General features: G+C 35.7%; 1 protein-coding gene across 1 annotated transcript in view; it reads right to left on the minus strand.

Moving 5' to 3' along the window:
- Window positions 1–1,745: 1,745 nt before the first annotated feature.
- CDH12 (cadherin 12) overlaps window positions 1,746–27,989 on the minus strand; it is a 211,948-nt gene continuing 185,704 nt past the window's right edge. The window contains exons 8-12 of the mRNA XM_008921079.3: window positions 20,603–20,739; window positions 13,218–13,339; window positions 11,594–11,711; window positions 6,603–6,854; window positions 1,746–3,000 (exon numbers count right to left, since the gene is read on the minus strand). Coding sequence (XP_008919327.1) covers window positions 2,504–3,000; window positions 6,603–6,854; window positions 11,594–11,711; window positions 13,218–13,339; window positions 20,603–20,739 — 1,126 coding nt within the window. The 3' untranslated portion in view covers window positions 1,746–2,503. The remainder of the gene's footprint in view (window positions 3,001–6,602; window positions 6,855–11,593; window positions 11,712–13,217; window positions 13,340–20,602; window positions 20,740–27,989) is intronic.

Genomic DNA, 27,989 nt, shown 5'->3' on the forward strand with positions numbered 1-27,989 from the left:
AGAAACATCTCAGTTACAAACCTCTTAAATGTCAAAAATATGCATTTGATATTCAATATGGTATTAATTTAACATACAGCAACTCATTCTCAAATACAGATTTTGTGTAGCAGCATGTTTAAGACCACATTTTCTGTCTACCCATTTTGGAAGTCAGGCTCACATACAGACTGTCTTGCTTAGAACAAATGCTAACCTATTCAAGAGAGCCAATGTTCACCCAGTATCGACTACAAATACATAGAATTTCGTATGCAAACAGGCCACATGATGTTAAAAAGTTAAACACTGCTCTCACTTATGTTGACTTTACTAGTAAAATACATACAAAGGACTAATACAGTTGCTCAGAGCAGAGTTTGGCTACTGGACTGCACATCTGTAAATGAGCAGCATCAGATGTTTGTTTTAGCTATGGCAAAAGGACGGAAAACATTGCTATGCATATGCTACATGAGGAAGCATTGTTAATTACTTCCAGTAGTGTGAATCTTGTATGAATCAAATCTCAGTTGTAACTAGTAGAAAACTTTTTTTTCCCAGTGCTTTGTTTTAGGCCCACCCTGCAATATCAAATTGCCTTTGATAAACTGTCAGGATGTACAAAAATTTAAACCACAATTTTCCGCAATAAACTTTTAAGCTGGGAAATGGTCCCCATCACTTCATCTGCTTCCCTGTCCTGTGAAGAGAGAGCTTTTGTTGGTTTAGTCTGTCTTTCAAGGAACACAAGATACCTTTGCTGATAATGATAAAAACCACAAACCTTCCTTGTTGCCATATGCTGTATCTCTTCCTCAGCACTCTGCTGGTAGAAGCTATGCCAAATGTGATTTTAATGCAGCGCTGTCCAATTGTACTGGATGATCCAAAATTTATTTAAACTATACACCTCTCAAAGTCTCATTGGGAGATTAATTTATACAGTGTTGAAATATCTTTACTTTTCCCCAAGAGAGTAGAGGGAAATTTGTGTTTGTTAATATCAGACTTGTGAGCTAAGTATGTCTGATAGTTAGTAATTCTTCAGCAGTATAAAAAGTAAGCTGTAGATCTGAGGTGAATAAAAGACTTCTGGTTCATGAAAGACTCAGGTTGACCTTGGCAGTGCCATTAATCATGAGTAGAGCTCAAACAGATTGCAGGGACTTTAGAAGGAGAATATAAGGATATATGCACTTTGGGAGACATAAACCATTGTCTTACAAAATGTCTATGCCCTAGGTGATCAGAAAAAGTCACATGAAATAGTTCTGCAAGATATCTTCCAAGGCGTAATGCCTTGTGTGTATCTGAACTTCTGTCAGCCGCACAGCTACATTTATGCATGGATATGTACATAAAGAGTGGGCAAATGTGCTGTTTTGTATTTTTATTCTGCCTCTGTTTAAATATTGTCAAGAATAAAATTAATAAAGTGTCCAACCTCGAAAGGTTTTCCAAAATGTTTCCTGTGGGTATGGTAGTGATACAATGATATGCTGAACTGTAGCAGACGATCAGTGGAAAAATAACTATGTCTATAATGTATGCATATGGTATCTACAGAGTAACAGTCTACTTGCAAAGAAAAGTGATGTGGAGTTCTTTAGGTGTACTTCTTTAGTGATACAAGAGAAAAGGTGTCTTGGTACTAAAAATAATACTTTAAAAACCCTCTTCACTTTTACATTCTAATAATAGTCTTGTTTTAAAAGAAGAGGGGGAACAAAGGGAAATTTCCTTCACATAAAGGAATAGCTGCTTTCATCTTTTTATTATTTTGGAAAAATGTAATATTTGCATGAACATTTTAAATATTCATTGATGTATGCTAAGATCTTTGCCTTTTTAATTTGGGCTTTACATCTTTAGAGTGAGCAATAGCATTTTAAATTTAAATTTTCAGTGGAACTTTGGAAGAAGAAATATGATGTGTTGACATACCATTTGCTTTAAAAAACCTCAACAAACATAACTCCCAAACACAATGTACACACCCTCCCGCCCCACCCCTTAGTTTAAGTCATTAGATATATTCCAGGAAGTGATCTCCATTTGTTTTCTAAAAGAAGTCAGCATGTTGCTATTGCTTCTTGTCTTAAAGTTTGCATCCAATTCAGTTTTGTAACACCATCACAGCAGACTTTTTACCACTTAAATGATAAAAGTTTCAATAGGCACTTTAGTGGAATTACGAAAAAGCTACCACTCTTCCACCACGATGCCAGAAAGCTATCTTCGTTCTAAGTCAGGTCAGTAAACTGCACCTTGAAGGCCTGAGCTTGTCTCAGTGTAATTCCAGAGTAACAAAATGACAACAACAAAAACCTGTGTATGTTACAGGATTTATCATTCTTTTGCAGATCAAACCAAAACTGACAGTATGATAAATGTAGTAACTTGCTGGAAACAGTTGCTGTCTTATATAATCAAAGTAATTGTGTCATATATAAAGCTTAGGTTTATCTTTTAAATTTGTTGTTGGTTTACTTTTCTTTTTATTTCACTGTTGTAGTTGTTCTTAAGTGACTTTGTCAGGGTTATAACTTTCTTCTCCAAACATGTCTGCCAAGATCTTAAAGCGAGGTCCCCAGTCACTCAGATAGTCATAATCCTGATCTGCCTCAGTAGTAAGGGAGTCTATAGAGCTGAGAGACTCTGCAACAGATCCATTTCCTTCATAAGCATAGGTTGCCAAGGAGTCATAAGGGGGGGCAGATGGATCTGCATCATTTTCCTTCAGCCTTTGATTAATGAAATCTCTTATGTCTGTGTTATCTTCTGCTGGTGGTCTGTGGCGCGGAAAACGCAAGGTGTCTGGTTTTATGTCCCTGCGTATTTTGTTATCTTCAATCACTTTGGGATTTCTCAGGGCACCTATGTCGAAAGCCTGGGTGTCCTCTTCTCCACCTCCTTCATCATCATAATGGATAACATTATCTCTGATGTCTTCTTTAGAGGTCATCAGGGTGTCCTTTTTCTTCTGCCTCCGTAGTGCTACATACAGTACCACAATGACTGTAATGAGAGACAACTGAAGTTAAGACATGCACAGAAATAATTTTGTACTCTCATGACATATCGTTTTATCTTTCTTTGAAAGCTGGAAGCAATCAAAGGGACTTTTCTCCTTAGAAAAATGCAGCACTTAGCAGTGCTCGAGCCAATGAAAAGTCATTTTCCCTTTGATATATGAGTCTAACATTCCTAAGTGCTTGCTGTACTGCTGGAGGAAGTAACAAATAATTTTCCTACTGTTCTTCTTTGCAAACAAATAGAACTGGACAGGACTTCATCTTGTTAGTTCATAGAGACAGAGATAGGATTTTTTTAAAAAGTCTTCCATAGCAAAATAGAGAAAAAAACACCTAAATTTCCACATTGAAGAGAAGAAAAAAATCCAGACAAGCAACAAACAATCACAAGAATCAAACTCACACAGTTACAAAGAGGAAAAAATAATTTGGAACTTTCAATAATAAATAATTTGAATAATTTTAAATTTGGAATTTTTGAAGTGCAGAAAAAAATAATCCTACATTAGCTTTTTATGCGGTACACTTTGATCTCTTCAGGGATCTACTTCAAAAAATCATGTGTTATACAGTTTTGGAGAGAAGAGGGGTCCAGGAGAGTTGGTTGATTTTTAAGTATCACCTCCTCCAAACTCAACATTGGCCCAACCTGAGGAGCAGAAAATCAAGCAAAGGCAGCAGGAGGCTTGCATTGATGAATAAGAAGCTCTTGACTAAACTCAGTGATAAAAAAAAGAGGCATCTAAGAGCTGAAGACAGACGAGCGAGCCAGGAGAAATATACTGTGGCAGTCTGAACATGCAAGAGTGCGGTTAGGAAAGACAAAGCCCATCTGGCACTATCTCACAAGGGATGTGAAGGGTGACAAGAAGGGTTTGTACAAGTCAGACAGCAAAAAAAAAAAAAAAAAAGGAAAAGGGGGGCCCATGGCTGAATGGGGGAGGGGAGCTGTTGACAAATGACATGGAAAAATCCAACCTAGTCAATATCTTCTTTGTTTCTGACTTTATTGATAAAGTTTTCCTGCAGTAATTCCAGGTACCTGAGATCAGAGGGTAAGTCTGGAAATAGAAAGACTAATCCTTGGCAGAAGAGGATCATGTTAGGGAACATGTAAATGAACTGAACACATAAGTACATGGGACCTGATGGGATACATACATGAATGATGAGGAAGATGGCTGATGTCATTGTGAGGCCACATGAGATAATTTTTGAAAGGTCTGGGGGAAGTTTCTGAGGACTGGAGCAAGTGTCAAGCCTATCTTCAAAAAGGGCAAGAAGAATGAGCTAGGGAACTACAGGCCAGTCAGCCCCACATTGATTCTGAGGAAAGTGATAGAGAAAATAATTCTGGGAACTAAGAAGGGGAACAAGGCTAGCAAGCATAGATTTATGAAGGTGAAATTGTGCTTAACTCACCTGATAGCTTTCTACAGTGAGATAACTGGTGGATGAAGGGAGAAAAGTGCATAAATTTTATCCCACCTTTAGTAAAACTTCCGTTGTTATCTCTAAGAACAACTTCCTTAGAAAATCTGAGAAAGTGTAGAGTAGACAAGCAGACAGTGAGGTGGATGGCAAAGCTGGTAAAACTGTCAGACTGCAAAGGTTGTGATCAACATTTCAAAAATCAGATGGAAGTTGGTCATTATTATTATTATGCCCCAGGGTTTGATACTGGGACTACTTTTCTTTTTTACGACATCTTCATTTAAGACATCTTCATAAATGACCTGGATCATGGGATTTTTGTCACCTCAGCAAGATGATAAAAAAGAGAAGTCGTACCACAATTCAAAGGGATCTTACCAGGCTGGGGGAATGGGCCAAAAGGAGCTCCAATATTCAACAAACAGAAATTCCAAGTCCCACACATGGAGAGGAGTAACTGTATACTGTAAATGCTGTTGTCTGACTGACCAGAAAGCAACCTGATAGACAAGGCCTTATGAACTGGTGAATAACAAGTTCACCATGAGCCATCAGTGCGCCCCTGTTGCAAAGATCAACAGTTTTTGGGACTGCAACAGAAGAAACACTGTTAGCAGGCCTAGTGAGATGATCATTCCCCTCTTCTCAGCTCTGGTCATGCACGCTTGGAGTTCTGGGTTCAGTTCTGGTCTCCTCATTACAGGACAGTCATGGAGAGAATCCAATGCAGAGTCACAAAGGTGATTAAAGGAATTGGAACATTTGCCATACAAGGAGAGACTAAGAGGACCAGGTCTGTTCATTTCGAAGCTCAGGGGGATCTTATCAATTTGTATAAGTATCTGATGGATGGAAGTAAAGATGGAGCCAGGCTTTTGTGAATGGTGCCCAGTGACAGGACAAAAGACAATGGGCACAAACTGAAATGCAGGAAAATCCATTAAAATGTAAGAAAAAAAGTTTCTTTATTGTCAGGATGTCAAGCAGTGGAACATGTTGTCCAGAGAAGTTGTGGGGTATATGTCCTTGGAGATACTCAAAACACACCTGGTTACTAAAAAACCTGCTCTAATTGGAATTGTGATAAAGCAGACACCATTCATCTTGCTTCAAAAAAACTGACCTATTTTGGTTTTCTGATTTATTTGGTTTTGTTTTAAATTCTCCAGAATTATTGTATTTTAATTGCTACTCCATGGGAAGTGGGACCATTTGCCATTCTTCTGATTTGAAACAACATTTTTCTCACAATATAATTTTTTGACACAGAACAGAAATTCTCACTTTTACCTACTGCTTCTCAGAAGCTATTTATATAACCCTGAGCCTTTACTAATTTACTTAAGTGGTAAACTACTGTATAATCCAAATGTAAAGAGATATCCATATGGTATATTCTGTGTCAGGAGCTACTTTTGGATATGCATTAGACCTACATAAGGAATAGCACGGGATCCAGAAAGCCCGCTAGTATCAAGAGGAGACATAGGCTAGCATCTGTAAGACTCAGTCTGCTTTTTGCAGCCCACATTGTGTCTGTGTAAGATATGAAGTTGGTTTTATTTTATTATTGGTTGATTCAGGCCATATTATAAGTAAGATGCGCACAGCTATTGACTGCTTTGAATATACTGTGAATAAGGCAGTGTTTAAATATAAAGCAGATCAAATAACAATGCCACCTTATGATATCCATGTCTGCCTGAAATAAAAGTCATCCAATGAAGATTTATATGGATACAGCCAGTCATAGTCTACACTACAATTATTTTCTCCTCTTCCATTTCTTCATTCTCCTTTTGTCCAAGTTCACACACAAAATTAAACAAAGGCTCTTAATAAGTTCTTACTGGTATTACTGTTGGTAGGACTTATCTATCTCAGCAGTATTCTAAAAAAATTATTTTTTCTTGAAAGATATTTAGAACTATTTCAGATAAAAAAATTATGGTTTGGGTTCCACTGAAAACTGGTTCTCTTCGTGCAATAAGAAATATTGCATGGGTTGGCAGATTCATGGTCATGGTCAGTGCTTTGGGATATTTTCCTAGAAATAAACTGCCACACATTTTCAAAAGCTTTTGTTAAACACTAGATGGAACTAATGAATAATCAGAGTAATGAACTTCACAGGGTTTCATGAGAACTAACCTAGAAGTATAACAATACACAATAAGATTGCAATCAGCGCTCCTGTGCTGAGGCCAACTGGTAAGAAGATTGCTTCCACGTTGCAGGACTGGATGGTACCGTCAGAATCACATCTGCAAACTCGGATAGTCAATGTATTTGTGCTGCTCTGGACAGGGTAACTGCTGTCTTCTATTACTATTGGAAGAAAGTATAGTTCTTGCTGCCTTCTGCTGTAGCCATTTCTCCTGGTTTCAATCCCAGCTGTGTTGTCTGTAAAACATGACACAGTCATCACCAGATTTTTATTTTGTACTTAAATTCATAATGTAGCTTGTGTCAGATTGAGTAATAGGCAGCTATTTCATATTTGAAACTTGGTGAATGACATACATTATGTAATTGCCTTGTTTTATCATTACAGAAGGTATTGTATTGTGACTGGTACAGTTATTTTTTGCAGAGCATTAAACAATATTCCTTTTCTTATAAACCTATTAACAGCTAAAATTTCAGAGAAGATAACAATAATTTAAGAAAACCCAAAACTTTACAGGTAGAAGATTAGAAGAATTTTCCAGTTTTCTTTTTCTCCTTGTCTCCTTACATTTCTAGTCTGTGGCCCAATGAGTTTGGTTGCACATGGATTTAGAATCATGTGTTTATCAATTAATTAATTTCCCTTAAAAACTCAAAGTACTGTATGTGGACAGTATGCAATCACTTTAGCTTTCCTGCCCTGTTAAAAATAACTGAAGAGTACTTCAAAATCAGTAGAGTTTCCATCAATTAGTCAACTCCTAGAAGTTATGTTTTATCATTTCTTCCCAGTAGGTATTTTAGTTACCTTTCCTGAATCAAACAGAGCAGTAAGGAAATTATGTACGGATTAAAAGAATTACGCTGAAAGCGAAACCAAAATTAAATTAGCGGGGAATTAATTAGATGACAGAACTGAATGAAGGTAGCCTGCAGCAGTTACCATTTTGCCATCTCATCCATATTCCTTATTATATTTTTGGAACATGACACTTGCTGTCTGTGATGGTTTTCATTCCTTGTAGTTTTGTCACTTGGTAAAAGGATTAAGACCTCTGAATTCCATGCTCAAATAGTTGTGTGAAGTTCTGATAAAGGACAATAAGAAGGAATCCTAAATACCCAAATCAGATATGTTATGATTAGGCACCATTGGGAAGGTGCTTGACTGACAAAATGCTTCAGATGTCTCCTTTTTATCACAAACATGGACAGGTCAAGTTCAGTTATACTTAGTTTTGAAAAGAAAAAATGTCTTAAAATTGTTCAAATCAAGCCAACTTCCATCCTCAGCTTGTTCTTTCTCTCTATGATTAATTATCTGCACTGTATAAAAAGTTTTAGACCTAATTTGAATACATTCAGTTTAACCTTATTTCTATTATTAGAATTATTTCTATTATTTTTTTTCTTCCTATTACAACACTGAAGAGCACTTTAACATGTTACAATGCAACTAAATGACTTTCCATTCTCCTTTGAGAAGAATCAATCAGATCAAGCCTCTAAGTCCTTGATTTTGAACAATTTCCGTTACTCTTCTATGACCCCTTTCAATAGTTCAAAGTTCTTTTGAAAATATGGACACAGACGTGTTTGAACAATACAGAATAACCTAGAGAAGTTGAGATAGTTTCTGGTTCTTCAGTCTGTTGGTAATAAATTCATTTTTAGGATGTGTGTGACAGCTGGAGAGAAGGAAATTCTGTCTCTTACATGAGCAACGGTGTGTACTCCACATGGAAGCTGCCCTCTAGAGAGCAGAGTGAGGCCAGCAAAGCAGAATGAAGATGATGTGCAGTCCAGCTGGAAGCACTCCAGCTCTACCAGGGCCTCATTTCTATTAACATAGTGGATTGGTCTCAGTGCTGCTGAATGGCTTCCGTCTTGCTTCGGTCCTCATTAAGGTTTATCTCGAAGTATAAATAAACCCGGAAAGGTTTATTCTCTTGGGTGCACCACAAACTTATTACACCTGCTGTAGTATCAGACCACCCACGATTTTCAGTTGTATAGAATAGCTCTGTGTTTTGGGCTTCTTGATGTATTTAAACATGTTAAATGCCACCTTTACTTGTAAAAGTGTTAACTGTAGCACAGTGAACAAAACTGTCTCCTTGAAAAATATAAAGATTCCTTTCACAAAGTACTGGCATGATATTAACATAATTGATAACTTAAAAGATAAAGGTATTAGTTTTTAAAAGGTTTTCTGCAGGGAAAATAAGGTTGTGTTATAATACCTCTAAACTGTGCACAGAGCAGACCTTCCTCCACTTTTCTGGCAAAAAAAAGGCAGAAGATATTGCAAAACAGAGTTTATGTTTGGACAGATTGCTTCTAATAGCGCTGTAAATCATCATAATGAAAAAAGGTTTCTATGATTAGAAAATATTCCACAAAATCTTTTTGTTTGTTTGTTTTTTGTCTTTGCATTGTAACAAACAGTGCACTTCTTTTTTCTTTTCTTGTAAGTGTTAAGAAATGCTTTTAAGAGTCTGTATCTTGGTGGGTTTTAATTCCATTTTTTAATAGGAATATTTTGCTTGTTTTTAAACAGTAATGAAACTTCATTAACAGATTAATGAGATCCAAAGTCAACTCAGTGTCATCATTACTGGTTTAAACAGGGAAATTTAATTATCTAACAATATTTGATCAATTTCCTCACCAAACCCACATGCTAAGCACACTTTTCAAGAGCTGTAACTACTGTATAGACTTTTTAAGTTTAAAGATTCTTTTGACTTTTTAAATATGTTATATCGACCTGAGAAGACCTGCAAGATTTCTATTTAAAGCAAAAGTTTGTAATGATCTGAAAAAAAAAAATCTTATTGAAATTAAGGGATATTTTAGGAAACAGGAAAAAAAGAAAGAAATTAAAGCCGTTACTTTAAAGAAGTCTTGACCAAAATACCAAACTTATTTAGAAATACATAATATTCATGTTCTAAAACTGTAATTGTGAAGATACTACCAATATGGGCCTTGAAATATGTTTAAAAGTGAAAAGTTGAAAGTAATAAATGTAAAGTATGAGGAAGCTTTAAAGAGGTATATTTTCCTAAATGTGTTAAGATACAGAGAACATTCCTTTTTTCTTCTTAATTATAATCATTAGCTAAGTTCATCATGCTGAGTTTTTGAAGGAAAAACTACTAACAGCGAAGTAGGGAATAGAAACTAACAGAAACTTCAGTGTGGCATTAAGAGGAAGGAAACTTAAATGTTACCCAAAATTTTAAATCCAGTGGGACATAAAGGTAAAGCATTTAGATCTTGCTTGACATAATTGCATTTAGATTTTAAAATGCCACAACTTTTTTCAAATACTGGTGCCTGTTATTAGACTAAGAACTTCCAGAGAAAAGACCTAATCTTCCAAGAACAGAAGTAAGGGAACTTGAGTCATTTGTAAGGTTGTCTTTCATATTCACTGAGCTATTTCTCTTAAGCAAACTGTTTGAATGTTCTCTAATAAAATGCTGATCTACATAGTTTTGGCTTTATAAGATACTATTATTCATGGCTGCAATTCTATGAATTATTACAGTTTCATTATATACTCTGTTTATTCTTAAGGGAAATTCTTTAATCACCTGTTATTTTTTCTTAACTATCTATGATACAATGAGAAAAAATTCGCTAATAAGTTTGTGAATAAACCATTTTCATCATATCAGCTTCACAGGAGAGCTATACATAAAGAGAAAATAAGCATAGTTTATTTTCTTAAATTTCTTTCTTCTCGGATTCTTGAGGATTAAGTTATGCTTATTTTGTCGGCTTTAATTTTGTATTACCTGACATTGAAAGAAGTGCATGGCTTCAAAAATAATGTGGGCCATATATTTAAAAGTTTTTTAAAAAGGCTAAAAAAAAAAATGGCCTCTGCAATTTTTTTCATTTTTTGTATTATTAATTTCTAGCACTTTTTAGGGATTGGATAATTTAATTCTCCAGAAAGAAAACTTTACATCATAGTTGGTATAATCTCAAATTTGAATTGAAAAAAGTAATTTTATATAATTATTAAATTTTTAAAATTAAGAATTATATACTTTTTAATAGTAATACTTATAAACTTCATAGTTGAACATGCAAAGGAATGTTACTGAACTCTGTTGGATGGCTTTAGGTGTTCTTTCTTTGCAGAATAATGTAGACCCTTTTTTATTAAAAGCTTATTTAAAGTTATTTAAAGTTATTTAAATATCATCTAATAGCTCAAAAACTCCTTTTCCTCCCCCTTATTTGATTGAAGTAATTAGCGGAGAAAATTTACTACATTTTATTGTGTTTTAGCTATGTCTATTCACAAGACTACACTCTTGAAGATGTTTAGACTAGAAAATGAGATCTATTTTTTGTCTTGGTTTGTTCTTTGCCATCTATCAAATGCACACAAGTTAATAAGAAAAAAATATATTCAGTTACAAAGAAATTGGAAGAAAAATCAGGGATGTCAATTATATAAATCTACAAATTATTAAGAGTGTTGCGAGATGTTGTACTCCAGCACCACTGTCCATATTTAGAACTAACTCTTCTGCAGGACTATGCATTCTCAAGAAAACACAATATCTGAGTACTTGGAAAATGGTTAGTGAAGTCATAGTATTTAAACAAGACAGTAATAGTGCCTTGTTTAAAGGTATACCTGCATTGGCATATGGATTCTTCCTGAGATACTGAATGATAAAAGGAAGAAAATAAAACAGGTAGCAGTGTTTTTGAAGGCCTGTAGGGAAATCTCAGCCTTTGGTGTTCTGACAATTCCTGTCCCCTAAAAATGAGAAAAGGTGCAAGACCTGAATTTATATTAATATATGTCCCAGATAGTTTAGCAGTTAGAAATGTCAAGTAAAAAAGTTAGGTCTGTAGATACAACTGTAATTCAAAGTAACCATATTTGTCATTATAACCACAGCCTGGTGCTCTGAAAAAGAGATTAGGGGTAACCAACTTACTTCTGTAGTCATGGACTGTGAAATTGGGTTTGTTGGAAGCCTCAGATGACAATTTGAAGGAAAACCTTTGCCCAGCTGGTGACAAATCTTTGTCTGCTGCAGTGATGATCTGTATCACCTGAAACCAGATTAATTCTGAAGTCAGTTCAGTCTTCTAAAAGAAGCAGTTTTGTAGAAGTGCCAAGTGAACACCAAACGAAACAATTGACAGTTAAATCATGCTGGATTACTCTCATTCCCCCAATATACTGGACAGTGGAGGCAGTCTGAGTACTATAGCTACCAGAGAACTAATGATGTCTCAGAAGGTCTTGCTTTGATATCTGAAGGAAATCAGAAAGATTTACTCTATATTCATGGTATTTAATATTTGCTGTGTGTATTAAAATACTAGTGATTGCTTTCAGTTAAGTGATTACACTTCACTTTATCTGCTACTACTGTTACAATCAGTACATGTTGTAGTACTACACAAGCTGAACTCTAATTTTATAGCTTGAAATGGAGTAGAGACGGTTGAAAGTTCTCCATCATCTAGGCATAAAGGAACTCCTGTGTCCCAGAGTCCTATCTACTGCATTTCAGGTAAACATAGTTCAATTAATATATTTCAGAGTAGAATTGCTATTGAACTTTTACAAGGGAAGACTTTTTTTATATATCAAGGGTCTGAATATCTATATCTATAATTTTGAATCTCAATGCTTGTCGCAGACATCCTGTATCAGGTTTCCCTTTCTATTATTAGTGCCTAAAAAAGAAACCCAGAGTATCTGATAAATTAGGGATTAAACTAGGTTGTATCATAGTTGAAGCACATGGAAAAGGAAATTATATAGGGTTATCATATCAAGTCAGTGATATATCTGTAAAAAAGACAATAAAAATCACATAGGTTGATTACATACTATGTATGTATAAAGAGAAGTCAGATTATACGTCAGGCTGAATGTGTTCCTTCCATGGCTGGCAGTAATTCTCAAAGCTGAACAGTCAAAGTTACAAGTCTTCTCTTGGAAACAGTGTTAGCTGTTAGTATGTAAGTTGGTCAGCCTTGGTGCTTTGAAGCACTGTGTTTAATTGCACAAATTTTGTGCAGATGGAGCACATACCAAGAGCCTCTGGGGCCAGCTTTAATAATTCTGGCATCACTCATGATATAAGGTCCTGTGCTGAACTTGAAATAGGTTTTACATACTGTGTATATACTAGAAACTGCTTATTAGAACAACTTTTCAGTAGGATTGCCTCTAGGGTTATGGATTCTTATTCTCAGAATAGGACACAAAAATGTGTATAATCCGTCTTTCTCCATTTATTCACTGCAGTTTTCCCCTTATACTTAAGTGTGTTTAAGGAAGAGATTCTCTGTCCTCTCACAACTATTTCTTCTCTCATAGCTATTATATGCATATTAAGGAGTGGCTTGGGTCTATATAATTAGGGAAAATAAAAATAGATTGCAAATAGACCATAAATGTCAACAAATAGGTATTTCCGACACATACATTTTATTTGTAAAAGAATTCCAATCACAATGTCATTTTCTAACCTAGAAATTTCTATTGCTATAAAGAAAAAGGAAAGAAAAAGCAAAATAGCAAGCATTACAAATTTGAAATACCTGTCCTGGCTTGGCATTTTCACATACAGATGTCTCATATGGAACTGAAATTTCAGGAGGAAACTCATTGACATCCAGGACATTTATTATAACGTTGACTTTGCTGGCTAATAGTGGGTTACCTATAAACAATTTTTAGGAGAAAATAATTATGTTTGTTGTCATCACCAGTCCACATATGCTGTCATAAACTTTTGATCCCAGTACCGTGACTCCCAAAAGTCCTTGACTTCTATTTTTTTCTGATTTGTACTAAGAAGAAAACAAGAGCAAATATATAATTTTGTACCAGGCTTTTGTGAAAAAGAAATGCTGAACAACAGTATACATTATGTTTCTTTCCATTGTCCTTCCAATGCAGATATCTTCATCAGTTACTAAACGCATTTTATAAACAAGTTTAGTTGCAAATGCAATGTCTAATAGAAAGGAGACACAAATTCATTACAAAGCAGACAATATTCTCTTTTACTTTATGCTGAAATCTCTTGCAAGATAGCAAATACATGAAAAACAGTATAGCTTAGCTGGTAAGTCAAAAGGATAATTCTTTTATTCTTTTGCATTTAAGAAGAGTGACAGACAGATAACTGTTCAAGAAATCTATGCTATGAATCAGAGTAGTGTAGGAATGACAGCATGGGTCCATGTTTAAGTACAAAAGGAGTTTTCTTGAACATTCTGGCATAAATCATAGAATGAGAGAAGGGCTTGGGTGAGAAGGAACTTTAAAGATCATCTAGTTCTGACCCTCATGCCACATGCAGGGACACGTTCCACTAGAACAGGTTGCTCAAAGCCCCATCCAGCCTGGCCCAGCCAGGGATGGGGCATCCACAACTTCTCTGGGCAACTGTTCCAGTGACTCACTGCCCTCGCAGTAAGGAATTTCTTCCTTATCTCTGATCTAAGTCTACCTTCTTCCAGTTTGAAGCCATTACCACTTGTCCTGTCACTTGTCCTATCACTACATGCCCTTGTGAATTGTTCGTCTCAGGCTTTCTTGTAGGCTCCCTTCAGGTACTGGAAGGCCGCAGTTAGGTCACCCCAGAGCCTTCTCTTCTCCAGGCTGTACAAACCCAACTCCCTCAGCACATCTTCATAGGAGATGTGCTCCAGTTCTCTAATCATCTTCATGACCCTCAATGGACCCTTCAAATTATTTGCATTAGGTGCTTGCTTTGCAGCTTGTATAAATCTTTGTATTTCTTTTTTTTATAACTAGCATGGCAAGGGGCAAAGTCTCTTCATGTTGACACTGTAGGAACTTTTCATTTCTTTCTTATTTTTAGAAACTACTAAATGCAGTGTTTTCAAGAGACATCTGTCAAAACCAAAGGGTACTCCCAATGATTTCCTAGTTATGTGGGACTAGTTGCAAGAAGAACTTCGCTTTACCTATACAAGTAGCAGATAAGCTGACCATGCTATAAACACAGTTTGAAATCTAGAAGACAACAAAAAACCACTACCCAGATCACACAATACTTGTAGTTCCTTCCTATGAACATATATATTTAATGGTGAACGTATCTAATAACATATCTTTGAATCCTCATTAATTTCCAAATCACATCAACTGTACTTGGAAAATGTCTCTGTGGAGAAAAGGCATTGTGCACTACAAATGGAAGCAGAGTTTGTTCCAGCAGCTGGGAATTAGGCACTGATTCTTTAGATGCCTGAAGACCTGGAAGAAATCTAGATTGCTTGCTCACAGTTGAATTGGTTCCTTTGCATAATAGGAAATAAAAAAGTACTAAGAATTTATTTTATTCAGTAGACAGTAGGACCTCTATAGAGAGATCAGAAAATCCCTGAACAGGTCAATTTCACACAGTTCTTGGCAGAAAAAAATCTAACTTAAAACTTCCCTTCTAGCAGTACTCATTGCAAATGACAGATCAACTCACATGGAGTAATTCAGGTTTTTCTTTAGTTTTTATGTGTTTGTTTTAAGGTACAACACTGAGCAACAGGGCTTCAGGAGACCTTCTTTAAACACATTAGAGATAAATGTGTTGTCACAAAAGCACAGGTATAAATGTTAGTTCATGTCCTTCTGGGAATATGTTGACAATGCCTTTCAAATAAAACAATGAACGTATTCAAAATGTATGTATCATGTACGTGGAAAAATTAGCTGATTTTGATAATTTCTATTAGACAGGTTAGTTTCTATAAGAGGCCTTTTAGGCCATAGTTTTGTGAAATAACTTATATAAATTACTTTTTTTTCTGTTTTTTGAAACAGCTTAGATACTATGTGACTAATATTTTTAAAATTAACAGAAGGATTTGACATTTCTCCCTCACTCAAAATTGCGATAGTAAGAATGCTTTGGAAATACACGATTATAATTTTTACAGTTGTTTCTCATTTCTCTGATGGTCTGTGATTTGTTGTCTGTGATTCTTTGAAAGATATATTAGAGGCCAAAATATTTTCTTGCTAAGTATTTTAGCAAAGTAGAATTTTACCTTGCATAAATGGTCAACAAAAGTCAAATATGAAAGTAAACAGAATTACTAAGATGAACTTATTTCAGGTTTTCCATTTATTTATCTGGTTTTCTTTATGGTTTGCACTCATACTGGTTTAAATAGTCATGTATATAAAGGAAGACTGCAAGAATGTTGTGTACAGCTTTGAATTCTTATATAATTAAAAAGACCTGTAATATTTTATGTGAACAAGCATGAAGAATTGCATTTTAAAATACACTTTGCAGATTTAACCTCCATTTTCTCTGTTTGTTTTTTTTTTGTTTTTCTCAAAATCAAGTCTTGTTGCACCTTGTGAACATGATAGTGATGTACCTGGTGATATCAGTGAGTGAGTCACTAAAAACATTGTCTTTATGCCTTTTAAACCCAGATTACACAGATGAGAAGACAAATTGGTTGAATCATTACTTTAGGAATTAAGAAACTGGTTTTATGCTTCAATTTTGCCTTTAAGATACAGGAAAATTAATTAACTTCATTAACTTTACTTCATCAACTTAATTAATTAATTAACTTCATCTTTCCTCAGTTTTCCTGTCTGTGAAACAGTGACCAACCTGCTTCCTTTTTTCACTTGAGTACCATCATTTGTCAACATCTTTATTGTTCAAGGATATTACAGCAGTAGAAAATTTGTAAAATTCTTTGAATAATGAACTTGTAAAAATCCAAGATATCTGAGAAAATAGATACTGACTATGGAGGAGACCTGGTGATTCCTTAATCCTGATTATGGTATGCAGGAGAAGATTAACTGCATTTTGAGATTTAAGCTGAGGTTTCTTTAACATTCTCAAAATTTGAGCCTAAACTTAGATGAGTTGGGAAGACAGTTTGAACAGGAAGGACTATGGTTACTTTATTTTTACCCTTAACTCATGCTTTTAGGGCAGGAAAGCAGAAATAAGATCTTATGCATTTTATCTATTTCCTCTTCTGTAAAATGGAAAAAAAAATTCCATACTAGATAATTAGTCAGCACAAGGGGGAACTCTCTGATCATTGGACTGTGATTTTTTATGCCATTATGCTCTTACAGCAGCCCTTTGCACAGTTTTGGCATAGGACAACTAGTAGTCTTGTAGACAATTCAAATGCACATACTGGGAGTTGTAAGGGACTACTCCTAAAGGATTGATCTACATGTGGACACCCTGTTTGGAAGGTAAGAAGACAGAGAAATAAACTACTTGGTGAGAGCTGGCCTTTGTGCTTGAAATAAATGCAAACCATGTTTAATTTATTATTTTGGATAGATCCTGTGGGATCAAAAATATTCGGAAACAGCAACCATGGAAGGTGCTAAGAAGTTGATTCACTCTAAAAAGGAAAAAATGCAAATGAACTACAATGAAATATAGTCAGGAAATGAAAAGAAGCACAATGAAATTAGGAAGTGAAATGGAGGAAAACAATATGCATCTGAAACATCCTCTCCCTGCTCATGCATTTTGTTCTATTTAAAAGCAAAATTTAATTTCTATGAATGGGTAAGGGATCTTCTGCATTCAATTACTTTCATGTCTGTTTCATCAGCATCATGTCTGCAGAACAATCATCCACCTCCTGCTTAAAAACATCACTACTTTGGGACAGGTTTTTTAACAGGGGCAAGAATAAAGTTATGGTGTCTTGTGTTAAATGTGATAGTAGAGTCTCCATCACTCCATGCTGGGTACACCTCTGAGATGTTCCCAAGTGTCAGTTGTGCTATTATTTGGAGACAGATTCCTAGAAGGTGTTTAGATCTGATGTTTGGAATTTTTTCAGGGTTAGAAATAAAGATCACAGTATAATGATACATGGCTAGATTTGGTCATTGTGTAACTTGAGTGGAATAACTTTCCTTTTCCTTATCCCAATTCCCTATGTGGAACCAGTAACTGCTGTCCTTGTGTAAAATATGCAGTGTTACTGCTGAGTACTGGCAGTGAGTGTACAAGTTAACACAAGCAAGCCCGGAACAAGCAGATTTCATAATTAATCATTTACTAAGGAACCAAGTTCTGTCCCTCTTCAAGTTGCCAACCTGCACCAGGTCTGATATAGGAAGGGATGAAGGTGCAGGATCTGGAGTTTAGGGAAGAATAATCTCATTGTACATATCTGTATATGTTAAAGAAGTGCAGAATGAGGACACTGGACATGAAACCATTTACAAATTCTCCTGCAATCAGGTTTTGAACAAGACTCTCCCCCCGCCCATCCTTCAGTAACAGGCAATGTCAGGAAAAGGTAACTAATAAACACAAGATAACTCTTTGGCCTCATTTTGAAATATTCTCCTTTAAAAATTATACCTTCTGGTATTTTCATGCTAATAATAGTCACATTTATCAACTACATCTATATCTACATTTACATTTATCAATTGCTTGCTCCTATATTTAACTATCTAAATTGTGGGCCATTTATGCCATTGTTTGCCCAAAATTCATATTACTTCAAGATTTTGGTGGCTGTGAGACAAAAATGTAACATAAGCATCATCTGCAACTTACACACAGGGAGTTCACGCAAGCCTGCTGATGACCTTGGCATCATTTCCCATACATACGGGAAGGATGGCAAAGCCAATTTAATTTATTTTTCTCTCTGACTTGATTGGGATAAAGCTGGTGGGCTTAGTTTATAATTGGTCAGTCCAAGAAAAGATAATTTAAAGAATGACCAGTAGGATGTGTCTAAAAGGTATGGGAAGGGTTGTTGTTGCTATTCTCTCACAATGAGAATACAAAATGCATATTTTAACAATAAGTTTTTAAACAAACATAATTTAATATGAATACTACTAGTTTCAAATCCAGTTATTTATCCTTATTATATAAGGATATGTTACAGATATCATACAGAGATAAGGTCCTAAAGAAGTGAAAATACTTCAGTTACAATAGTGTCCCTGAGGAAAGCTGATGCAACTAAGTTCAATACTGGGCCACCTTCCTTATGCAGTCATGTATATGTTAAGGCACTGCTCAGTGCACTTTCTTCATAATAAGAGATGACAACTTTAGTGTTTCTATGTCAGCACTGAACAAGTGGCAATTTTTTTAATAGTAAAAATTCTTCAAATATAGTAATTTCCCCTCACACTTTTTCTTCAAGTGTTTTCTTCTCTCTAACCTTTTTGGCTTGTGTACAGTGTTTCATGCCTCAGACCTCAGCCTTTATTTCTGTGCTCTTAGTCAGACATCTGCATGTAAAGTTTTGACAGTTACCATACCTCGAATCCTCCAAAATTTTGCCAATTACTGCTATAGTATAGGAATAGCAATTGTTTTTAGTGCTATAGATAGTGGCCAATGTATAAATTTTTTGAGGTATGCTGCAATGAATCACAAATATGTTTTAGGTGTAGATTCTTAGCTGGGCAATTGTTAAAATTCAGAATTTCATAATATTTACTACTCGTTACAGCTCTACTTAAATATCATACAGTTATTTATGTACCAGGAAGGTACATAGACAAATAAACTTCAAGGTTTTAGATAGCTTTAATTGCTTTTGGAAATAATAAACAGATTTAAATCAAGTTTACTAAAACTGATGCCCTACTGCAGGAAAAAAAATGTACAAATCTCAAATGTCCTTTGTCTATCACTAAATCTAAATACTTAAGCTTTACTGAAACATAGACCATTATGAAATCTTCCTTCTGCACCTACCTACCTTTCAGTTTCTCTGGAAACAAATTACAGTTCTGCTGGACTTTCTGTGAATATACACATGCACACATATCTCCATGAACTCAATCACTTGTGACAGTTTAGTCTTCTCTGTTAGTGTATGTCTTTTCCAAGCCATGGACAAAATTCAAATGGTTCATTTGGTTGGTGTTGTCATTGTATTTTTGGGTTCCAGGGAGTGACCCCATGGTTCTTTTTGAGATAACTACAACTGAGAATTTATTTTTTTATCTGAAATAATATATACCTTCTCTTTTCTCAAAATCTCCCTCTTACTGTTAGTAACATGTATTACTTTTTGAAGACTCAGCCAAGTAATGCATTGAGGAAAACGTGTTCTTTGCTATAGAAACTTGCATTTTTGGACACATAAACAACAGACAATGAGTAAGAAATACAGCTGGATCCTCTTCTACAGCCTGTTGATGTCAACAGAAAGACTTCTGTGGCCTTTACACAACCACCAAGTCACCAAAAGACTTGCAGTCAAAGGGTGGAAAATATCTATGAGGATTTCAGTTTGACAGGATCATGAACGAGGAATACTACACAGAAGGATGGCAATGAGGCAAGTTGGAGCTAAATAATATAGTGAAAGAAGGGACTTCTTATATATAAAGAAAAGGGCTATGTAGAAGACACAAAAATAAGAAATGAAAATATTCCACCACAAATCACATAAGAAAAGAAAAGAAGGAGTTAGGCATAATATTTTGAGCAGAGTGATGAACAGACGAACAGAGATGCAGCACACAGATGAATTAATTTAGGGCATTAAATCTTGACTCAATTTTAGTGTACTTTTTATTTGAGAATCAAATAACTCAGAATTTTTCTGCCTTCAAAAAGCACATTGACAGACTTGTTTCTTGAATAACCTAATTTCAAATGGAGTGAATTACAAAATCAGAAATCCTCCATAGGCCTCCATACAGCTCCTCATGAGCTTCATGCTGACAAAATGGTTTTCAGCTTCTGAGGCAACTGCGCCTACATGAGGTCTACTAGAAAAACCTCACTATACAAGACACTTAGCCTCACAAGGAGTCTGGCAAAATGATATTTATTGAATCTTCTTAAATAAACTCCCGGAAATACATGCACTCTTCACATTATATCTATGCCTGAGCACTACATTCTGAAAAAAAAAATACCACATTAGCATATCAATTCAGTTTGTGTCATACTTACTAACTTTACTTGCAATTATAGAGAAATTATACTGTGCTGTGTTTTCTCTGTCCAGTAATTCATTGGTAGCAATGGTTCCTTCAGTAGCATCTATTGTAAAGTAGCTGTCCACATCATTCTTCCAATCGATGAAGTATCTGTATGTGAAAAATATTAAAGTAAGTATATGCAAATGAGCAAAGATTACTCATTTGTCACAACAACAGTGTAGCCTTCTCAAGTTTTGTTATTTTTCTCTTTGCAGTTATTACCATCCTTGCAGGAAAAAGACAATAAAGAATGATTTGTTTATTTGTTTTTTCCAGAGTTGGAATGCTCAAGGGGAAATGGGATATAATGAAAGATTTAGTACTTCTGGTGTTCAGATGATTTGAAAACTTTGAGGTCCCGAATAGTTGATCTGCATCTGTGACCCTGATCACTTACACCAGCCACTTTAGAAAGCACTAGATAGCTTAGAGGGAAAAGAAGAAAAGGTATGAGAAATAGTGCTTGAGTTATGAACAGCAATGAAGAGTATATCAGATCTGGTCTCTTTACATCCATCTGTAGCTGCACTAGGCTGGACACAACCTCACTGGCTTGCAAAGAGGTGTCCTAGCAGATGTATGCAGGCTGTTGGCACAGTCTACTCAAAGGTCCCTCATCTAAATGGTATTAGCAGGGTCACAGCATGAGAGATGAAGAAGATTATGCTTATTCCCACATATATAGGATCAAAAAAAAGCTCTTTGCCTTTGGGAAGAATAGGCACCTTTCACTGGACCTGTGAGGGCAATACCTTTGGGTGTGTTTTTCTTTCTGAAGCCTTTATTTGTCAAGTATGAACAAAGAACAGGTTTAAAACTGAAAAATATGTACTCATTTGTCATTTTTCTCTAGTAAGGCATTAATAAAAAGCAGAGATGCGCTTGTAAACATAACTGTCTAAAAACAGTCTGATAACTATCCCAAACCCATTTCCCTTAAAATGCTAATTAATTTGAAAGTCTATTTTCACATTTGATGCTACTGCTTTTAGTCATAACAGAATAATAATTTTTCTGATGCAGTTTCCACTAGCTAATTTCCTTCTTATTGTTAGTCTCTTCATACCTTGATGGTATTTCTCAAAAACTAGGCAGGATGAAATTAAGAAAGCTGTTTGTGAGCAGTAGGCAATAAGAGCAAAATGGCACTCGACAACAAGTACATTAGATCATAAAACCTAGATAACCATTCCTATGACACCTCATTGCATGTAAACCAGTGAGAATAAGAAAAAAAGCTGACATTTCGTTCTCTGATGGGAGTAATTTACGTAATTAATGCATAGAGAATGTAATGATAAACACTGTATTCGTTTACTGCTGTAGAAGCAAGAAATGGTAGAAAGGGGTATATGTCCTATTCCCAAAGAAAATATCTCTGATTGGAAGTCCAGAATATCAATAGCTCAGAAAGAATTGAACAGTAAAAAAGTAAAAGAAAAGGTAGCATGCTTGTTTGGAGACATTATTTTAATCAAAATCACCAAAAAAATCCTATCTGTAGATGAAATAAGTTATTTCATCAATTGACAGGGATCATTACCATTTCACCGCTTTAACTGAAAAGCTTCAGAAATGGTTTGCTAAAGGCAGCATGTATCCTTTTGCACAGTTGAGCAGGCACATTTTCTTGAATATGATAATATTGTCTACCCACATTTGTAATTTCAAACTCATTGTTCAAGATTTGGTTGACATAAAAATTATGAAAAATATATTAGCCATTTATTAGGAATATCATTACCCTAAGATACTCTCTCAGGAGCAGCAAAATTACTCTTTCAGGCTTTGCATGTTTAATAGATCACAATTTCTTCCAAAATGAAATATGCAGCAACACACAGATAAGTGAATTCAAAGTGTGAGAAAGTAACTTTGTTTTTATTTCCCCTTAGAAAGATTAACTTTGTCTAAGTAACCTGCACATCATAGTATGAACCCATGAAGAAAGTACAGGCCTTAATTCAAAGCACAGTGTAGATGATGGCCTCTTTCACCAGGAGGCTTTGAAACTACAGAAAACATATTAAGTATGAACACTGTTGTGTTTGAAGTGGAGTTAAAGCATGAATATTTGCAGGATCATAATCTGATAGTCTATCTGCAAGCATTCACACAGGTGATTATCTTCATGCACAGGCCAAGTATGCCTATTCCTAATAAACAGCAGCAGAACCCAAGTCCACAATAAGCCCTGCAAGACTAGCACTACCAATGCTGATACTAAGAGCAGAATTCCTCATGGCTTCCATGGAAATGGGATCTGTAACAATTGAACAGTTTGATAAAAACAGAACTGTAGCAATTCTTCCAAATCCATTGCCTTCACCTGTGTTAACACTGTGGAAACTATTATGTCATTACAGTTAGCATTGTTAGTATATTTATTTATTTATTTTAACTTTGGCATTATCTTTAAAGACATCCTTTCCTTCTCTCTCCATGTGCTGCACATATGCTTAAATTAGGGGTGTAAGAGCCAGTTATTTCAGTTTCTCTCAGTCTAAGAACCTACAGAAGGAAAAGATGTAGGAGGAAGTATTAGGGATGGATTGCCTAAAATATATACATTTACAGGAAAAGTTGCAAACAAGCATCCCTTCTTCCTCCTTTCATTGGTTCTCCATGCATAGTACACATGAAAACATATCTAGTAGAAAATCTTCTCACAGACATCTCTTCTGGAAATAGCATTGTTCCCAGATACCTCAGTAAGTCTATAAAGCTTAATAAAAGAGTGAATGGGGCACCATCTGGCTGGTCTTCAAATGGGAATTTTTTGGGACATCCCAGGGGAAGGTCACTTTTGGCAAAGGCTCTAAAGGAAATGTTGTTTCCTTCTGTAGCCCAAAAGCATTCTTTACACTCTGATGCTCAGTGTGAGATTTTTTTGTAAATAGAACAGCAACAATTAATATGTTTCGAAGGCCAATGGTATTGCCTGAACTCTGTCCTCAACATGGAAAGAAAATGCTTTAAAGAACAGAAGAAATAGGAAAAAGGTCTCCAACCAGAAAAATCATTCACTTTCCAGAGATTAATCCAGGTATCTGGGACATAAATCCTGACATTTCTTGTTAGAGAGTGATACGAAGAGGAACAGTGTTAAAATACTGGTATTAGGACAGCTGTCTAGATCTTCCAGTCATGGTCTAGCAGTTTGAAGAACTGAGGTTGGTTTTTTTGACTGCTCAGAGTGCCTGCCAGATAGATCATTGATGACTGCACTAATCTCAAGAGGCATTTTCCTCCTTGAAAAGTTAGGGAGAACTTATTTGTTGACACAGCAGTATTATTTTTCAGCAATACTATTTTTCCGAAGCCCCTCAACAAGCCAGCCTAGCAGGTCTGAGTACCAAACATATAGTTCATATTCACTGACAGGGAAGAAACTTTGAATTATATGTCTCCCTGAATATTCTTCCTAGCAGAGAACTGTATTCCAGATTATGCTATTGAAGGCAGGGAGAGTATGGAATGATATACCTTTGCTAATGTTGTCTGAGTTTTCTCAAGAATACCTGCATTTGAACAGGTATGGTGGAAGAGACAGAATGGAAATATTTGGTTTAAAAATGATAAAGTTCAAGCCTGTAGGGCTCATCCAGAACATTCGAAAACACAGACTGCCTTCTTAGGAGCTCCAAGAATTATGGGCATTCACCTTGGCTAAATGGTGAAACTGTGTGTCCCTCATGTGGTGAGAGCACTCCCCTGAAGGAGGGTTCATACGCTTTTGAAGAGTGGAGGACAGTAAGGAAGACTGTTTTGACTCTAACTGCAGCACAAAAGATGGTAGAGTGCTTGATGAAGTGCTATTGAATACGTTGAGTGACAGCAGGTCATCCTTGTGAGGATAACAGGAACTCTGAGCCATTGAGCAGACAACTGTACTTGCTTCAGACTGTTGTACCATGAATAAAAGAACTGGACAGCTGTCCTGCTGCTTCTATAGAAATATGCATGACAACACGGACAACATGCTCAGAAGGAATGGGATGTAGCAGGATGCTAAGGAGGCTGTGAAGCTTAGGACTTGACTTGTATTTTTTTTTGCCTTAAAAAGCAGGGGGAGAGACTTCCCCTGACTAGCACAGACATCACTTTCATGGCAACAGTAGGGGTGCATCCTCATTAAAAGTCTATAAGCTTTGTCAAAGTCTTTTGTTGTTTTAATAGACACAGCAGTGGTGACGCAATGCAACAATGCAACAGAGGAATCATATAATAGCACGTTAACAATGTACACCATATTACAGTCTTAGTTTCTCTCTGTTTTGTTTTTTTTTTATAATGCTTAAGCAGAAAGCAGAGTATGCATCTGTGTGCCTATGCATTGGCCCATAATGGGGATTTCACCAGATGTTCCCAGCACTCTCAGGTCTTCTTCTGAAGAGGATGTCATAAATGTAGAGAAAGTAAAACTAACTGGGAATCAAGTGGTACCAGAACAATTTGCATGATGTTGATATGGTGAAAGCTGAGTCATGTTAAGGTTAAGTGCTCTCTTGTGCATTCCTAGTCTAGAGGCACCCCAGTGTATTTATCCTTGCTTAAATGTTCATGTAGCTAACAGCTACATCCATCCATGTCTCAGACAAGCAGCTTTGACATAATTTTAAACTGAAAGATCTCAAAGAGTAAAAAAAATAGGCAGACTCACAATACCTTGCCCATATACAACCATACCTCCTAAAAACGAAGAGCACAAGCAGGCCTGTGTAACTCTGCCGTATCACTGCCAGTGAGACACAGAAGTACTTATGAATCTGGAGAAAAAAATATTTGTCTCCAGAAATTTTCTTTTTGATACTGGAACTAAAAGATTAATAGATGGAGCCTTTGGTTAAATTCTGAATATCTGAAATGGAATATGCAGTTCTTAAACCTTTTTCATGATATTATGATCATGTAATTTAATGAGCAGGCTAAGAGGAAGAGAAGTTAGAGGAAGCACGTTGGAGGGAAGCAAGTTAGAAGAAGAGAAGACTGCTTTAAAGCTGGGCTAGGAGGATCAAGACCAAATACCAAAGAAGTAAAATGCAAGGAATGACCTCAAAGAGTGCTAAAACACCGACAATAGGTAGGGTGCAGTGATGGTAAGCGTGGTAAGCGTGAGAAGAGCTCTGATCTGCCCAAGATTACTCCTGACAGTAACAGCAAAGACACCCTTCATATGGCAAGCAGGGAAAGGAAGCATGGATCATGTTCCTAGAGACGCTGTTATGCTAAAGGCACTGAGACCAAATTTGCTCCTGCTGCAACAGCATGCATACAGAAAATTATCTGAAGGATTAAAGCACATTATTCAATAGGAATTGGCATGAAAATGGAAAGGAATAATACAATTCAGTGAGCAGTAACACATTTAACATTTAATTATTGGCTTTCACTATTGTTTTATTGTACCATAAATAGGGACCAGTAGTTGCAACCAGGCTCCTAAAAGAAAAGGGCAAAAAAATAGAGGGGGACATTTCTTCAATTTTTATATTTTATACAGAGTTGTCCCACATCATCTGTTCTACACCAGGATAAACATTCTTGTCTGTATTTCAATTGCTATTGTGAAATTGTATCTTAAGGAGACCCAGATGGTGAATCAAAGAAAACAAATATCATAAATTTTCTGTGCAGACTCTGAATGATTTGACTGTCAGTCCAAGTTTAGAAAGCATCTCATTACTTCAACTAAATCGTGTCAAACCCAAGCACTGAATGAAGAATTAAAGATTTGAGAAAATTCTTGATGTAGTGGGATAAAAAGAAGTGTAATTTCAAAGAGAAAGTAAGTTCTCAACTATGCTTTTCCATGCATATTTTTTTCTAATTTCAAATATTTACTTAATACCTTTCCCTGTAACTGAATGAAATTGGAAAAAAGTCCTTCCTTTCTGTAGTTTCTTGAATGGTTGGGTTCTTTTAGTATTTAATTTCACTTCTTTTGGGTCACCAGTCCCTTCTGATCTTCCCCAAGAACTTCATCCTTGCCCAGCCACTGGGGAAAGGGAAAGCCCCTATGACTGGTCAGCGGAGGGAGGAGAAGGTGCCTGCAGCCCTCAGAAAGTGCTTCTATCACCTTGAAGATGCTTGAGGCAGTGGTTGCGGTGCAGGTCTCAATTTCAGTCAACTCAGTCAACTGAAGTAAAGGCAAATTTCTTGATCCAGGCTGAATAATTGATGTATTTTGGTGTTTGAAATTGGTTTAATGTTACCCACTTGAGAGGTTTCGGATTGACTGCTTTGAGAGAACTATGAAAGTAGTTCTGTTAATAATGAGAAAATGAGCAATATGTATGAAATGTAATATTTGCAAATTAGCTACTCTGCACTATGAACCTTAAATGATTAAAAAAATAAAAGGATTTACAGAAAAACAGACTTTTTCTGCTTTCAGGGAGAAAAATTATGGGAAGAAATAGGAACAACAACCATAAGGCAAAGATAAAGATGACGTTAAAAGGATAAATAACCTGGTATTTTTTCTCCTTTAAGTGAAGACTACATTTTGTATTATGTAAAATATCAGATCGATTGTCCAAGGGCCTCAGAGATAATTGAGACTGACTAAGAACATATGGACTTAAGTGATTTGTCTTCTTCTTATTAGATTGCTTAGGGTCTCATTGCTAGAAGTACCCTCGAGTTAAAAAAAGGAGCGCAAATATAAGCTCAACACAGCCAAAATTAGGTATTTGAAGGTTAATGGCTTCTAGTCATTGTGCCTTCATGTTCAATAAACATTTCCTCAAAAATTCCTATTGATTTTTTTTAGTTTGAGAGAGAAATAACCTGGTTATAGAGGTGCTTTATAAAAATATCTCAACTTTTCTCAACTCACACATTGCTGATGTCAAGTACATTCCTTACTCTGATACCTAGTGACTTAAAACATTATCTTTTTTAAGAAAAATGTTGCAAAGAATGGTAAGAGATGAAATAACACATTTCTGTAATGTGACAGATCACTATTTGCGTATGTAACCTTTATTTGTTTAAATTGTATTCACGTTAAGGTTTATTTAAATATTGAGCTTCAGGTAAACAAAATTCAGAGTCCATACTAGCTTGGGATAGTTAAATACCGCCTATCATATCAGAAATAATAAGCAGCAACCTAAAACAATTAGAAACATAAATGACAGCTTACAGGATTCAGTTGGGTATGGTGATCAGTTATGATTTTTTGTAAATCCAATATATATATATATATTTAAATGAAAGACGAAAGAAACGTTAACACAGAAGTGGCAAAAGGGCTGAGGGACTGAAAGAATACAAATCAGATTTTAGGTGTGATTTGACTATCTGAAGGCAAAAAGAAATTTTCATTAGTAGAATAATCATATGCCCTGGCT

The sequence above is a fragment of the Manacus vitellinus genome, unplaced genomic scaffold (genome assembly GCF_001715985.3).
Source record: "Manacus vitellinus isolate BGI_N305 unplaced genomic scaffold, ASM171598v3 scaffold_33_pilon, whole genome shotgun sequence".
Classification (NCBI taxonomy): Eukaryota; Metazoa; Chordata; class Aves; order Passeriformes; family Pipridae; genus Manacus; species Manacus vitellinus.